Genomic DNA, 16,855 nt, shown 5'->3' with positions numbered 1-16,855 from the left:
AAATAGCGCAAAATCTCCCACAGCTTAACTCTCTTGAAAAGTCAGTGACAAATAGCACCAAATCTCTTTTACCACAGCTCCCTCTTAAAGTCAGCGACAGATATCGCCAAATCTCCTATACCTAAACTCTCTTGAAAGGTCCGCGACAAATAGCACCAAATCTCCCCTACCTAAACTCTCTCTCAAAGTCGGCGACAAATAGTGCCAAATCTTCCATACCTAAACTCTTTTGAAAATTCGACGACAAATAGCGCCAAATCTCCCACAATAAACTTTTAGAAAAACTCAGTGACAATAAGAAGCACCAAATCTCTCTTACCTTAACTCTCTGGAAAACTCAGCGACAAATAGCACCAAATTTCCCATACCTTAATTCTCTTGAAAAGTCAGTGACAAATAGCACCAAATCTCTTTTACCTCATCTCCCTCCCAAAGTCAGCGACAAATAGCACCAAATCTCTTTTACCTCATCTCCTTCCCAAAGTCAGTGACAAATAGCGCCAAATCTCCCATACCTAAACTCTATGGAAAACTCAGACACAAATAGTACCAAATCATCCATATCTAAACCATTTTGAAAAGTCAGTGACAAATAGCACTAAATCTCCTATACCTAAATTCTCTTGAAAGTCAGCGACAAATAGCACCAAATTTCTTGTACCTAAGCTCTCTCCCAAAGTCAGCGACAAATAGCGCCAAATCTCTTATACATCAGCTCTGTCCCACAGTCAGCAATTTAAAAAAAATTCAAGTTAAAATCTTTGTTCTCAAAATTTATTTTAATATTCAGAAATGTTTTACTTAGTTTTAACAGAAAAGAAAAAGCCTGTACCATTGTTTCTCTACTTTCAGTAATGGAAAGAAATAGCACTGTAATGTATTTTTTTTTCATCTCTATTACCAGTACATGATATAATAGCAGTCAGTAGCAAGAAAAAAGAGGCTGGATGGTCAACAAATTAACCATCAGATTAACATAAAAATTTATATGATTTATCTTAATAAACAAAACAATCATATATTTAAACATCTTAATTTGGGTATTTTCCTTTAATATTACATAGTGCTCTTCTTCTAAGGGTGACCTAAACAGTCTGGCCATGACCAATGAGCCCTCTTAAAAAGAGAAGAAGAAAGGTGAATTGTTTCAATCCAAAACACAACTCTTGCATATGTTGATTTATTTCGGACATTTCTGACATGCCCCTGGAATTTGGGAAACAATTTAAATGCACTGGTCAAGTGAAGAATTATAGCAAACACAGCAAGCACTTTCATTTTTCATGAAAGCACACTCTTCAATTTTGCAGAAAACATTTAGTGAGAGATTAGAAAATTTTTATCACTGATATCAGGACAATGGAAAATAAAGACCTGTATTTGGTTAATAACAATTATATCATAAAATTAAAGTAAGAAGTTTCCTCATTCATACAAAGTACATTAATTAGGAGTAAGGATTCAAGTGGAGTGGATATCATTGATAAACAAATATTAAATGTTATAGCATTAAACAACTCTTTTTTATTATTGTAAACAAAACCAAAGGAATAGCATAAGTTAAATTGACACAACTTTGAAAATAAATAAACTGTTTGATGTTAAAGGGGCATGGTCACGAGTTTGGTCAAAAATTATTTTTTCGATTTTAATGTTTAAAATGCTTCAGTAAGGCATTTTTAATAGGCAATAAAAATTGAGTATCATTTGTTGAGTTAAAAGCGAGTTACAGAGCTTACAATTCCTCAGTATGTACACAAAGCTTTTGTTTACATTTTGAATGTTGAAGTGAAAACTCCAGTTTTAGACCTAAAATGATTGCGTTAATCGTTAGTAACTGTTTATTTATGCTTAGAATGAATAAGAATATAGACAAATCATCTTGAAAAAGATTTTTTACTGGTATATTGAACTTATGTAAACAAAAACAGGGCACCAGCCTTGTTTACATGACGAAGAATTGTGAGCCCTGTATCTTGTTAAAAACCCATCGACGGGCACCCAAATTTCATTTGATCATTAGGATTGCATTCATAAAGCATTGTAAATAATAAAGACAGAAAAATAAAATATGACCAAAATCGTGACCATGCCCCTTTTAAAGCTATTTTATTATTGTCATTGTTGATCACCACAGGTAGATGGATAGAACCCCTGATGTTGCCAAATAGCCATATGGTTCTCCATGGTGGAGGGGGGGGGGGTTGTTGCAGTGTGTACATACTTATAATTGAAACCCTCAACCCTCAAGAGGATGTTTAAAGAAGAGAAAAAAAACACAATAAATTAAATTAGAATGGGGATGGGATCCTGCAGGGGCCAATGCACATTTCTTTTTATTACAGGATTAAATTAGCAATTTACATGTTACTGTTTATGTTTCATATATGGTATACAAGTATATTTTGGGAATATGTATTTCATGTTGATAAAAAAAGAACACACATTGTCACTAAAATGATATATGAGATTTGGAGTGTTTTTTAGTCTTAACATTTTGGAAAAAAGGCAAATTTAGAACTTTTAAAGGATTTAACACAAACTGTCAATATTTCCCAGAATGACTTCGTTGCTTTTTAATGGAATAAACTGTGGACACAGAATATACGCTAAACATAAATCCAGATAAAGACTTAGTATTTTCCTTATCATTGATATAAAAAAAACATAGAATTAAAGCATCTCTCCATTGTATTTTTTGGTTTACTCCGTAAAAAGAAAAGCATAGAGGTTGACAGAATTCCTTAACGGCAATAAATTTGGTTGCATCATTTCGCTTATTCCGTAGAAAGTTTAAATAACTAATACATTTTTCAAATAATGATAGGGACAACTAGATTCGATCTCGTTGCGAGCAACGAGTGGGTCTTCCGTCCGATTTTTGAATAGATTAGATTTAACTTATCAATTGAAAGATAAAATCGTAGATCCAAGCGAAAAAAAGAGAAAAAAAATTTGTGGCACTCGGGGCTTGAACCCGGGTCGCCCAGGCCATGTCCACGACTCTATCGACTGAGCTACTCGGACTCTCGCTTCAGGACTTTGACGCTTAATTTCTCGAGAATGCCTTGATCGATTTTAAAACAAATTACATATTCTGAATCAGTGAAAGGGTCACTATAAGGTGTAGAAATTTCAGAAAAAAAATATTAAAAAATAAAAAAGTCGAAAAATTCAATTTTTGAAATTTCCTTCCGGTGACGACCGGAAGTGACGGCGGACATTCTCATGACCGAGGTGCACCAGAAAAACGATAGTTCTATAATCTCTGAAAATTTCAGTTCTCTATCTTTACTCGTTTTTGTGAAACCCGACCGACAAAATTGGCTTTTAAAAATCGTAAAACGACGATAACTTCCGACCGGAAGTAAATTTTTAAAAATTGTCGCGGCGGTACAAACTTCAGATGACGTGGCATCAGCCCTGAAAATTTGACCTAAATCTAGCGGGCCATCTCCGAGAAATCGCCTGCACAAAATTTGTAAGAAAAAAAAAGAATAATAAGAAAAGTGAAAAAGAAACAATACAATAATAGAAGGGTCTTCCGTTGAAGACGGAAGACCCTAAATATTTACATCTGAGAGAGAGAGAGAGAGAGAGCATTCATTAACGACGTGAAATTTGGTTGCATCATTTCGCTTATTCCGTAGAAAGTTTAAATAACTGAAACAGTTTTCAAATAATGATAGGGACAAATATTTACATCTGAGAGAGAGAGAGAGAGAAAGAGGAGAGAGAGAGAGAGAGAGAGAGAGAGAGAGAGAGAGAGAGAGAGAGAAGTAATGAGGTTGATAGCATTCATTAACGACATGAACTTTTGTTCTATCATTTCGCTTATTCCGTAGAAAATTTAAATAACCAAATCATTTAAAATAATAGAAGGACAAATATTTTTCATCATAAAAATAGAGAGACAGAAAGTAAGAGACAGAGAAAGATCATCAGAAATTCATCTGTGGAACTTACAATATTGCTAATTTCAAGAATGAACAAGTCATACATGCTGCTTTTCAATGTAATAAACTGTGGAAACAGAATTCATGCTAAGCATAAATCCAGATAAAGACTAAGTATCATGGAAGTGAAAACAAGACATATACATAAAAGCAGCATTTCATTGTATATTTTGGCTTATTTCGTAAAATGAAAAGCATTGAGTAGGACCAAAATTAAAAACAATAATAGATAAAGTAATGGAAAATGGAAGGGACAAAAGATTTGATCAAGTAATTTTCTACTCTCTTTCAATGAAACAACAGGTTATCATATAATTCCTGCAAGGGGGAGGGGGTCTGTTTTACATTCATTAGCTGTTATCAGTTCCAGACAAAATATTACCTGGGGACGCCTTTTGTCGCTGACTTTGGGGGAAGAGTTATGTACAGGAGATCTGGTGCATTTTGTCGCTGACTTTAGGGGAAGAGTTGTTTTCAAGAGAGTTGGCGCCTTTTGTCGCTGACTTTAGGGGTAGAGTTGTGGTCAAGAGATTTTGGCGCCTTTTGTCGCTGACGTGAGAGGAAGAGTTATGTACAAGAGATTTGGCGCCTTTTGTCGCTGACTTCAGGGGTAGAGTTGTTGTCAAGAGGTTTAGCGCATTTTGTCGCTGACTTTGGGGGAAGAGTTATGTACATGAGATTTTGGCGCTTACTTTAGGCGTAGAGTTTTTTTTACAGGAGGCTTGATGCATTATGTTGCTGACTTTAGGGGAAGAGTAGTTTTTTTAAAGATATTAGGCGCCTTTTGTCGCTGACTTTAGGGGTAGAGTTGTTCTCGAGATTTAGTGCCAAAGTACAGGAGATTTTGTATCTTTGTTGCTTACTTAAGGTTACACTGTTTTCTTTTTTTCGTGACTTCTTACATGAAAGATTAGCCCGATCCTCAGCCTCAAAGTATATTTTTCATCATAAAAATGTTATTTATCCTATAAATTTTATAAATGAAATAATATAAAAAGAAATGTATTGATAATATCCATGCATTTCACGAAGTTATATCGCAAATTTGGTCACGATGGTTATAATGGAATGAATATACAAGTTGAGATTAAATTAGGAAAAAAACGGTCGTACCGGTGTGTCGGTGGTTCGAACCCATTTGCCTTTATATAGTAAGTCTCCGTGGAGCCACTAAGCAAAGCAGTTAGTAATATTAAACCTCCAAGGCTTATTAGAGTGTATATATATATATATATATATATATATATATATATATATATATATATATATATATATATATATATATATATATATATATATATATATATATATATATATAATGCGTATTTATGGTACGAATAATATTATTTCGGATATTTTAGATTATCGAACATTGCTGAGGATCGGAGATCGTTAGCCGCGGAATAAGTTTTTATATTGGTACATTCCATTACAATTAATGTGATAACTTTTTGTAATATATATATATATTGGTATAGATGAAAAGATATAATCTTTACTTATAAACTTTCAGTTTCTTGTCAAATTGGAAGTTGTAATCTTGTGCAAAGCATAGTGTTGTTTTTTTGTTTCTTTTTCTTGACTGACTTTTTCTGTTCTGTCTCATGACGATATTTGTTGTGTATAGAACAAAAAATTAAAACCACCAAAAGAGAGAGTTTGCGAACGTTTTTTTGAATAGGAATAATTCAAATTTTAACTTTCAGAAGTAAAAAGAAATAAAACTTACAAAAAATGACCATATATTCGCATTGATGAAAGTTATTTGGAAACGTTTATAATAACCTTTCTGATATGTATGTCACCTGTCAAACGTAGTACAGACGAATAACATGAAAGGTTAAGCGAGTTCACATCAAACACAACACTTAGAGAATGTGTATAGTGAACCCCTTACATAAATAATGATGTATATCTCCAATTAGATTATCTTAGATTAAGAGATTCTTTGAGGGTATATATATGGAAGACTGAAAACATGCAAAATTGAATAGAAAATCCGAAAATAATTTTTTCCCGATTAATAAGGGTCTGTACTTCACATTGTTATTTACTGGTGTAAATATTCTTTGATAATATTTAAACACTGTTAGTAGAAGGAAATTTATTTTTCGCTAAAAGACAAGATTAAAACTTTGTGATTTTCTAATTTTTTTTAATGATTTTGTAGCATACAATAGACAGACATGGACAATTATGTTATTTGATTTTCAAAATAGTAATTTCAGCACCATAGGTCTTCAAATTAAAGGTTCTGTCTTTTTGATTAAGTCAACCCTTTTTGGTACCAATGAATGAGGTCGCCGTCAGATAACACGCACTCTGATAGCGCATGCCACGTGTAGGGTCGAGGCCATTCACTGAATGTCGATGTATTCTACAAATTAATATCTTTTGATTCTTTGTAAACCAATTAGATTTCAATATAAAACAAACAGGGTTTATAATAAACATGGATATATAAAATTTTCACTTTAACTCGATGAAATCAAATGATCGAATTTCCACATTACCACCACCCCCTCGTCATTAAAATGTTTTTGAGCCTAGGATTGTTAAATTAAGTTTTAATGACAGATGTTGTGATAAACAACATTTTAAAAAATCATTATCATGTGTTACGTAAACAAGTCTCTTTGGATAAGTTTCATTGCCTCTAAACTGTTATCAAAGAGGGGTAGGATAAAAAAGCTTTCCCTGTTTTACTACAAGACAAAACAATTTCAGAACAACTTTTTGACAATTAGATAATTTTATATCAAATCACAATAATGAAAAAGAAACCTTAAAAGGGAAAGGTGCATATAGGGAAAAATAACTTTTAAATTACCGTAGATACATCGTATGTTCTAAAGCGTCAAGTTCAAAGAAATTCGATTGGAGTGGGAAATTTTATTTAAAGCCGTGTAATGCATATCTTAGATGGCTTACCCAAAATCAATGATTGTGGAAGGCAGGAGCCAGAATTAAGATTATATAGCCGAGACCCTCTTAAGTAACTTTATGATTTAAAAGATAATCTTTTCTTATGCGATACATACTAAACATTTCACCTCAATTTGCCAAAAAATAATATAACGGGAACCAAAAAAATGTAAACACTAGGTAGAAATATTATTTTAAATGTAGCCTTCTTAAAAGTATAAAATTGAAAAAAACGTTGCTGTGTGTAGGGTAAGCATTTGACACCTTAAAATTGGGTCATTACTGAAAAATTCATTTTTGAAAATTGGCAATTGGCAAGGTAAAAATTGTAAATTGTTTTGTTTTTTCAAATACAAAAAAATCATTAAAAAGGTTTATAAAGTTAAATAAATTTTTATGGAGATAGCCTGATTTCATTTTATTTCATATATAGGAGGCATTGGTTTTGCTAAAATAACCGCATGTCTCTGAACGTAATATCCATATAGAAGTAAAATGTCACGTTATGATAACAGTCGTCACGTGATAAGTATATCCGTATTGTTCTCGGACAAGAGACCTTTTATTCGTGTCTTGATTGTGAACTGGTAACAATGAACGGACTCATTCTGTGTTGTATCGCCTCTTTAATAGTGGTTTCTTATGGTAAGAACTACTTATAATTAGAGGAGTAAGAGAATCAAAATTCTTATAAATTATCATATAACTATAAATTTTTATTTGGCAACTGCTACAGAAAAGAATTTTGATAATTCAAAAGGTTTCAATTTTTTTGTCAGTAAGCATTCCAAAAGTAACACCTACTCTCATTGGATTAAACGAAAAATTATAAATTTAAAGTATTAAATGGTATCACCAAAATGATACGGTTTTAAAAATTTAAAGAATTTCAAGTTTTAGTCAGCTAGTGTGCAAATAGTAACACCTGTTTTCATTGAATTGTAACGAAATACGATAAAAGTCTTAAATGGTATCACCAATATAATACGGTTCTAATATTCTAAAGGAAGTGATGCCCCATGTACAAACGCTGGAGGCCATTGTCAGGATGACCATTTAGCCTGCCACAATGGTCACTACCAGAGCGGTATGTGCTCTGGGGGCACCCATCGACGATGCTGCTTGACCTCAGCATCTCACACTGGCTCATTCTCAAGCGGTAAAGACACATTCATCCATGCATACTTTCGCAAATGATTTTAAAGATTGAATTCGTCAACGATTTGGCTTTTTATTATGGTGGTTACATATATGCAATCTTTTTAGTGTGAAAACTAGTTATATACATGTATCAAACGATTTATAATCTTGAGTATAATAAATGCAGAAGAATGAGGAATGTCGCCATATGTAGTATTGTATGCTGTTTGTTCCATTGATAGTTGTTTTCCGGTCAAACGCGATACATACGTTCTGTGGTGAATCAGAATTGATTCCCAGAATATTTTTGGTGAAGTAAGAAAGTACGCAATTATATACTGAACTGGACTAAGTTCAATGCACTAAGAGGAACAAATAACTGATGAAGTTTTTACCTCCAATTATTTCAATTAGAATCAATTTGAAAAATATTCTTTGCATGTATTTGGTGGGGGTATATAATAGATATATAATGTATAGCAAAAATTATATATTGATGACGTATCTTTTTAAATATAATAGCTAATGTACTAAACATATATTATGTGTTTCAACATATTTTTTTTATTTTAAAATCTTATTTTACAGGTATTGTTTCACAACATTGTTTGCAATGTATTTGCAATGTAAGTATTTCAAAACAAAAACTGTATTGTATTTGGGAAAAGTAATTTACATAAAAAGTATACGGATTGGTGTACTAAAAGGTCATATAAACTTAATCTCTACATACAATAGGTTGAATCAGGGTGCAAGGCTATTGGTTGTCACTTCGACGTCAACTCCGATTCCTGTGGTTATTTCCAAATTAAAGAGGGGTATTGGCATGATTGCGGATCTCCAGGAACAAGTAAATTTGTTAATTTCATTATCTTGTTATTGGAAATGCCCAAAATCAGAAAGAAATTAATATTAATTAAATTGTAATATATATATATATATATATATATATATATATATATATATATATAATATATAATATATATATATATATATATATATATATATATATATATATATATATATATATATATATATATATATATATATATATATATATAACACTTACTCATCTAATCAGAGAGGGTAGCAAGTGTTTGAATTTTTCTTCAAATTGAAAAATTTATGGTGGTGTATTTTGTGTTGCCATGCGTACAATATATAAAAATTATTTTTAAAAGATGAATGTGTTGCCATTAAATCACGATTTTTAATTTGCATGGTAAGGAGCATCATTTTTCTAGCTTATATGGTAGCATTGTCGCGTGCTTGGAACATTTGTGCCGTAACAACTCTTTACAGAGGCATATACAATGTATGATGCATCAAGGGTAACACATCTCTTTGTAGCAGATTTTAGAATTATGAACAAAATCACCTACATTTCTATGCAAGTGTCGGTCCTGTAAGACCAAATTTACTTTGTAGCAGATTTTAGAATTATGAACAAAATCACCTACATTTCTATGCAAGCGTCGGTCCTGTAAGACCAAATTTACAAGATGCAGGGATCCACAAATGCAAGAAATAATACAAAATACGGGGCTGATACACACTGCTAATTAATTTTGAGTCCTTCTTGAACCAAATATTCATGAATGATAATTATATGAATACTTTACAAGCCATTCTTTGCATGCTAAATCTACCAGTTACTTGTTTTTTCAAGAACTATAAGTTTTTTCTTTTTAGTTCGCATAGAAGCATTATCATGATTTGGACGCTATTTAATGTATATATTTTGCTGATGGTGAAATAGTCGAAGGGGCATGATTATTCAAAGGAACCTATGACACTATTTGAAAAGTATGTTTAATGCTGAAATATATCAAAAACAGCAATTGTGTTTCAACATGGCGGTATGAATTTGTTATGAGCAGTTACCTCGTTTAACTTTAGGTAGGACAAATACTATAAAATATACCATTCCTGGCATTTGAATGCGTTACACTGGCAAAACTGCTAGTGGCTGGTTTATAATGAGTCACAATACAATCTTACGACAATAAAATAACAATTAAAAAGGATAAAATTACGGGTATAAAAAGCACCTAAGATGAAATGGATCATGTTTGAAGTGCACCAAAAAAGTCGTTATTACATTGTATATGTTTCGAGAATGTTTGTGCAAAACCTATACTTTAAATCCTCTGAAGTAAACCGACTCGGAGATCGAGAAAGAGTGCATTCATTCAAATAAAAACAACTAAAGACACGTTCGGGGTTTTATTTTTATTCATGATTTTACTATATCTATTAATATAAATGTTATCTTATGAGAAAATTTCAAATTTCTTTTTTTTTCAGGCTGGAGGTCATGTGCCAACGATTTGGCCTGTGCATCTAAATGTGTCCAAGCCTACATGTCCCGATACATTAACTTCAGTGGCTGTTCTCACTCCTGTGAAAGTTACGCCAGAATCCACAATGGCGGTCCTGCTGGTTGCAAACACACAAACACACTTGGTTACTGGTCGCATATTCAATCTCAAGGATGTCATCATAATAGTAAATAATGGAAAAGTTTTATTTGTCATTTGTCAAACTTTAAAGACAAAAAAATTTAGAACTTGATTATTTTTATTTCTGAAGTTTCATGATGTTCCCCAGGGGTCCTTCACTATATATCAGGTGAACCAACATGACCCAAGGAACAAGAATATACATGTATATGGTTTAGGTGGGAATCTTAACCGTTTTCAAGTTATTTGTGCGCTTCCTGTTTGAGGGGGTCAGGACCATCCCCGTGGCCCATGACCTACATACCATTTGATGCCCCTTGTCACAAGGAACAAGAATATATATGGTTAAGGGGTGGGGTTTTTAACCATTTTCAAGATATTTTGGCACTTCCTGTTTGAGGGGGGTCAGGACCACCCCCAGGGCCCGTGATTTACAATCATTTGATGCCCCTTGACACAATGAACAAGAAAATATATGGTTTAGGGGTGGGGATCTTAACCGTTTTAAAGTTATTTGTGCTCTTCCTGTTTGAAGGGGGTCAGGACCACCCCCGGGGCCCATGACCTACATACCATTTGATGCCCCTTAACACACGGAACAAAAATATATATGGTTTAGGGATGGGGATCTCGACCGTTTTCAATTTATATTGGCACTTCCTGTTTGAGGGGGGTCTGGATCACCCCCGAGGCCCATGACCTACATTCCATTTGATGCCCCCTAACACATGGAATAAGAATATATATGGTTTAGGGGTCAGGATTCTAACAGTTTCTGAGATATACTGTCATTTTCAATTCCTGGGGGTAGGAATGACCCCCAGGGGTCAGATCTAATAAAACCCTATATGTCGCTTGTAACAGTCAATATATGATTCTGAAAACCCAATATTATTATCTTTGTCCGTTTTCAAGTTATAGCCATTTACAATATAGTCCAAGATTTTTCCCATAAGGTTCAATGTTAGACCCCACACCCTTTTGACCCCCCCCCCCCCAGAAAAGTGGTTGACCAAGCCCAAATGAGAAAAATCAAACCAGATTGCACATCTAGATATGCAGGCCTATCGTATCCTAGAGTTTTGTTCAATTCTGTTCAGCCATCTCTGAGAAACGCGACGGACAAGTTCAGTGCGGTAAAGAAGAAGAAGAAGAACCGTACAAAACCAATGTCTCAAAATCTCGTTTCGGAGACTTAATTAGCTTGGATAATTATGGTCAAATATCCGAACATAATTAAAAGGTTAAAACGATTGAAAACGATGTTTTTCGACTACCTTGTCATATTAAAAATAATTTTGTTCTTACGATAAATGAAATATGTCCAGTCTCTTAGAAGCGGACAATGATATGTCCTCGAAATCATCTTAAAGAACGTGCCATTTTGAATAAAGGTGTCCAGATTAGTGTTCAAAGATAATTTAGTTCAATTTAGCGTCTTCATAATGGATAAAGATTTAGAGACTGTCTGTGTCATTAGAATAACTCCTATAATTATGTATTAACTGATTTAACCTAATATACAACATAAGTTACGAGGGTTGTTCGATATGTAATATGTAATAAACGATATCTCAAAAGCATTGGAATCAAATAGTGAAATGAAAATTACATCCTTTCAAAGTATACTCTGTTTAAAATAAACAATTTCAATCTCTCAATTCCTCCCTGAAATGCGTCACGGTACGCTGATTTAGGTGGATTTCTGAGGCGCTGTCTGATTAATGAGCCAAAGCTTGTCGGGACTTGTAACGACGACCAGACAAGAACTTTTTAAGTTTTGGGAAAGGGGAAAATCAATCTGGAGAGAATGTTGGGTTGGCAAGACGGAAACCTTCTCCGACTTCAAAAATTGCTTCACAAGCTGAAATGTAAGTGATGTAATACTATCATGAAGTAGACGAACATGCCTAAATCCAAACGTAGGGCGATATTTCTTGAGCTTGTTTAGCAAAACATCTCGATCTGTTACAGTTTTGTTTTTATAAGGCTAACCATCATATAAGAAGATTATGAAATAAAGAACTTCCTAAGTTTGCCGTATTTTGTTTCAAATTTTCTTACTAGTTCGAAATAGTGAATCCATGTTTCGTCACAAGCGACAATATTTGCAAATTGTCTTTGATTGACTTGGTTTGTACTTGTAACCGTTTCACAGAGACTTAGGCAAGGTAAACTTTATTTGTCAGATATGTACATAAACTTCTGTAGAAAGAGCTTGACGTGTTCCTATATTTCTGAGGCCGATGATCGGGTCAAGTAGATCCAAAATTTGTTTTATCAATTCTCTCCTAAAACGTTACCGCTGAAATTCCTCTTCACTCATGTTTTCAATGTAGAAACGTTCTCTGAACACTCTATTAGCTCTTCTTCGGCCTAACTGGTTAGATATTACGTTGGCCGCCGTTGTTACGTTGGCCACCATTTTTATTTTAAAGCGTTAATGAAGCCCCACTGGGATCAATAAACTGTGATGATCTAATGAAGATGTAATGGACCGATCTGTTCATTTACTTAAATACACCGGAAGTGTATGACTCATTAAGTATTTTGAGTTTAACACAGCTAGAATAAACCAGATTAAGGGCTACAAAAACGCTATATATATGATGTATATGTGTTGTAAACAAACGTCTTATAAAATTAAATCAGGGCATCGAGGAATTTATCGGTAGTAAAAATTGGTCGTCAAATGAAAAGCAATCTGAATGTGGTGATAATGTACAGACAAAGGTCAATAATAATAAATGAGAGAGAGAGAGAGAGAGAGAGAGAGAGAGAGAGAGAGAGAGAGAGAGAGAGATCTGAGGGAACCCTAAACATACACATTGTTCATAGAAGTTTCTTTTTGACTTAGATAACTAAAATGTTAAAACAAGGATTTTTGATTAAAGAAAATTTTGTGTATAAAATGCAGCAGCATGTTTCCTGTTAAAAAAAACTTAAATTGCAAGAATATCCAACTAGGTGAAAATGATTTTAATTAAAGCCAAGCTATAAAAAGTCTTTGTTTGCAGTTGCCAACACATTTTAAGTGTGGGTAGGTAGGTAGGCAGGCTATGTTTTTAAGGAAAGAAAACACCATGAAGAACATAACATTTCAAAATAAGACAAATGAACAAATAGCATTTTTCCAATAAAAAAAATTGTTGTTTCAGATCAAGAAGTATTTATATCAAATATTGAAAACATTTTTGATATTTAAATTGCAATGTGTATTTATAAAAACAATAACAATATTTTAAAATTTACCTTCTGGAATCAAAAGTGATCCACAGAAATACTGCTGAGATACTTGGACTCTGTACAGATAGTATTTTCTCTGCTTGCAAGTTTGTCAGATGAGCCATCGATGTACCAAAGAATATCAACAATTTGATTCACATGTTTTGCTATCACGTCGTCTGTCATGGACTTTGGAAAACATGCATTGGATTCCTTCATCTTACTAATAACGTCATTATACAGCTTCTCTTCGGCTAAAAAAGGTTAATTTACCCGCAATAAATAGATTACTTAATATCATCATAATTTTTAAGGATCACTCTGACACAACTTACTAAAATTGTATGCAGAACATTTAAATAGATATCAAGGTTAGAGTCCTGGGGTTTTCTTTAATTGATATTGATCTGTAGGCTAACCTCTTTAACAGAACATGAAATGTAGATAAATATGCCAGTGAATTTTGGAGAATCCTTGTCTTTTTGTTTGGGAAATTGGGATATATCTTCACTTGATTTCATTAGAATGTGGAACGCAGGGTTGTTTTTGCTGTGGTTTGCTGAGTTGTTGATAGAGTCCAGGCGATCATCACAGGCAGCTCTAATAAAGTTTGGGGAGAGCTACTTCAAATTTCTATCAAAGTCAAGTGCTACGCGAACATCTTTCATTAAATCAGGGTGAAAATTATCAACACTTTTCATTTTTTTTCGATAGTGAAGATTTCCTGAATCAAAATTATGAACTTATTCTTAACTTAAAATCATACTTTTATTAAACTGATTTCTTAGGGGCGTCAAAAAAGTTACATGAATTAGTTTTTCTATTTGACGTTATACCTTTTGGATGAATTACGCCAACCTTTTACTTTTTCCCGTTTTGTAATTCTTTTATATTATTCTATGATGTGTTTATGTAATTCTTTTTATATAATTTTTATTTATTTATGTTTTATTTGATGCCCGTTCGGCAACTTATTAGTAATTCATCCACGACCGCGCCTTAAATGTACAAGCGAGATATACCTTTTCAGCTTCATGCAATGTATTTGCAAGAAAAAGATGTCTTTGGAGTTAGCATAAACGCCCATTTGTTTATGAATATGTTGAAGGTGTGAACTGAACTTAAATGTAAATGATGCAGCAATACCTATCTATCATCATTAACACCTATTAAAATTGCATGCAATTGTCCTTCCTCTCTATTGTCAAGTCCCAATATATAGCACAATTACGTGCACAATTACATACCAGAATTCGTATACTCGAATCACTTACATCGAAATTGGTATCTTCTCGTAAGTATACGCCATATTATATCTTTTTGGTAAAATAAAATTTGAGTGTCGAATATTCAAATTACAGGTCTTTATTTAAGTATATATAATCATATTATATAACATATTTAAAGGTAGTTTATTACATTTTCTTATGATTAAATTATTTGATAAGGTCAAAATATCATACCAGATAAGAGAAAAATAATTTACATTTTTTTCTTACAGGTTTAATTTTGAATTACGATGAAGGTTGCTGTTTATGCAGTCACTTTTTTCCTTTCGTGTCATTCGTGCTTTCCGCAAAAATTACTTTTCAAAACCTCGCAACCGACCTCTAATGCCCACTTCCAAAAAACAGAACGAAAAGAGAACCTATTTCCATTAAATCATACGTACAGTCACCGACACGTCATAACGATGAACAAAAGAAGCGGGATTCACTGTCGGTCGGTGTGTGGAAAATGTGAGCAGATTTTGGGTCAGTCTTGGTCCTTGCGGTGTCAACACGATTGTTTACATGGGGGAGTTCCTTTTCTTGTGTGTTTAAAAGTAACTTTATACAGAGATTTATGATAGCATGGATCGTCACCCATTTATACGAAAATGTGTTTTTTTCCTGACTGGAATGTAACTTCTGGGCTGGAAAGAATTTTACTGACTATCGAGGAAATAATTGATAAAAATATTGCATATTGTAGATATTTTCTGAATATTCATTGTGACTGATGAGACACATTTTTGTATTATGATATCAGTAGTGTAAAGGGAATAAAGCATGAAGAAATTAGTGGTTTTTTGTATATAGTCTAATATGACAGGTTTGTTATATAACATTAGACCCTTCCGTTAATCTTTTCTGTTACTATTTCAAGCTATAAACGCCGTTTTAGATGGGGTCACGTGACCCCGTCTATTAGTTTACTGTCAGCCGAAGTCTCAAACCGGAAGGCACGCGTAGAACACATGAATTGGGTCTGCGCGTAAGAAAATAGTGCAGAAAGTTTTCATGCATTTCAGTAAATATATATTATAAAAACATGCATTAAATCTTTTTACGTCCTCTTTGTATAAACCAAATTTTATTTAGAAAATAAACAAATAGTTTTATTGATCAATATATTCTTGCTCGGGCTCAAATGTGGAATGAGTTACCTAACTGAATGCACAACGCCGTTGACGATTCAGTTGGTGTACAAGCTCATTAATCAATAGAAGAGGTTGAAGGTTGAATCGAAAGTAAAGTTCCCAAAAGCAATGTGCCATTTTTGAAAAGTCGTGAATTTTATTTTGACAATCTTTCACCTGAATACTACCGAAGTTCATGCGCAAGCCGAAGTTAAATCAGGACGGATTATACAAAGATGTCTTACATATTAAATAGGTGTTTCATTGGCTTCCAGTCTACGTGCAGTATGACTGCTGTTCGTCTCTGAAGGAACTTTGTACATAGAAAATAAAAACAAGTCTGAATTTGCCTTAGCGTTCGTTGGCTCTTTAATTAATTAAACTGGATTTAAATTTGGAACAATGGACTGTAAGCAAAATCTATATACATGTAGATTATACATTTTGGGTGACCAATACATCAAATAATATATACAACTAGACACGATCTCGTTGCAAGCAACGAGGAGGTCTTCCGTCTGATTTTAGAATTTGTTCTATCTTGATTTTGCTATTTAACAGTTAAACATGATTTAGAATAAAAAAAAAACAGGGTCTACATTCTAGGGGGCCAGATACTATTTTGTTACAGGTGTAAGAGCTTTGTTCAACAAGTGTTTAGAATTCGTCACTGTTCTTGAGATATCTTAGAAGAAAAAGTTTTAGGGGCCGGTCCCTTATCTCCTTATTGGAGCCGCTGAACCAAA

The 16,855-nt window shown here is 33.3% G+C and overlaps 1 protein-coding gene across 1 annotated transcript; it reads left to right on the top strand.

Moving 5' to 3' along the window:
• Positions 1–7,368: 7,368 nt before the first annotated feature.
• LOC105322786 (lysozyme 3) lies at positions 7,369–10,560 on the top strand. The gene is made up of 5 exons (XM_034471225.2): positions 7,369–7,526; positions 7,888–8,040; positions 8,610–8,647; positions 8,760–8,871; positions 10,329–10,560. The coding sequence occupies exons 1-5, from the start codon at positions 7,475–7,477 to the stop codon at positions 10,535–10,537; spliced, it is 564 nt and encodes a 187-aa protein (XP_034327116.1). The 5' UTR covers positions 7,369–7,474; the 3' UTR covers positions 10,538–10,560.
• The last annotated feature ends 6,295 nt before the right edge of the window (positions 10,561–16,855 follow it).

This window comes from Magallana gigas, chromosome 5, assembly GCF_963853765.1.
Source record: "Magallana gigas chromosome 5, xbMagGiga1.1, whole genome shotgun sequence".
Lineage (NCBI taxonomy): Eukaryota > Metazoa > Mollusca > Bivalvia > Ostreida > Ostreidae > Magallana > Magallana gigas.
Note: the sequence above shows the minus strand (reverse complement) of the source record. Positions and strands in the feature narration are given on the sequence as shown.

What these genes read in the sequence shown, in the direction of transcription:
- LOC105322786 (XM_034471225.2), top strand. Translation starts at nt 7,475, where the DNA reads ATGAACGGACTCATTCTGTGTTGTATCGCCTCTTTAATAGTGGTTTCT. An exon ending in TTTAATAGTGGTTTCTTATG is followed by an intron (nt 7,527 to 7,887) that starts GTAAGAACTACT and finishes AATATTCTAAAG; the next exon opens with GAAGTGATGCCCCATGTACA. An exon ending in GTTTGCAATGTATTTGCAAT is followed by an intron (nt 8,648 to 8,759) that starts GTAAGTATTTCA and finishes TACATACAATAG; the next exon opens with GTTGAATCAGGGTGCAAGGC.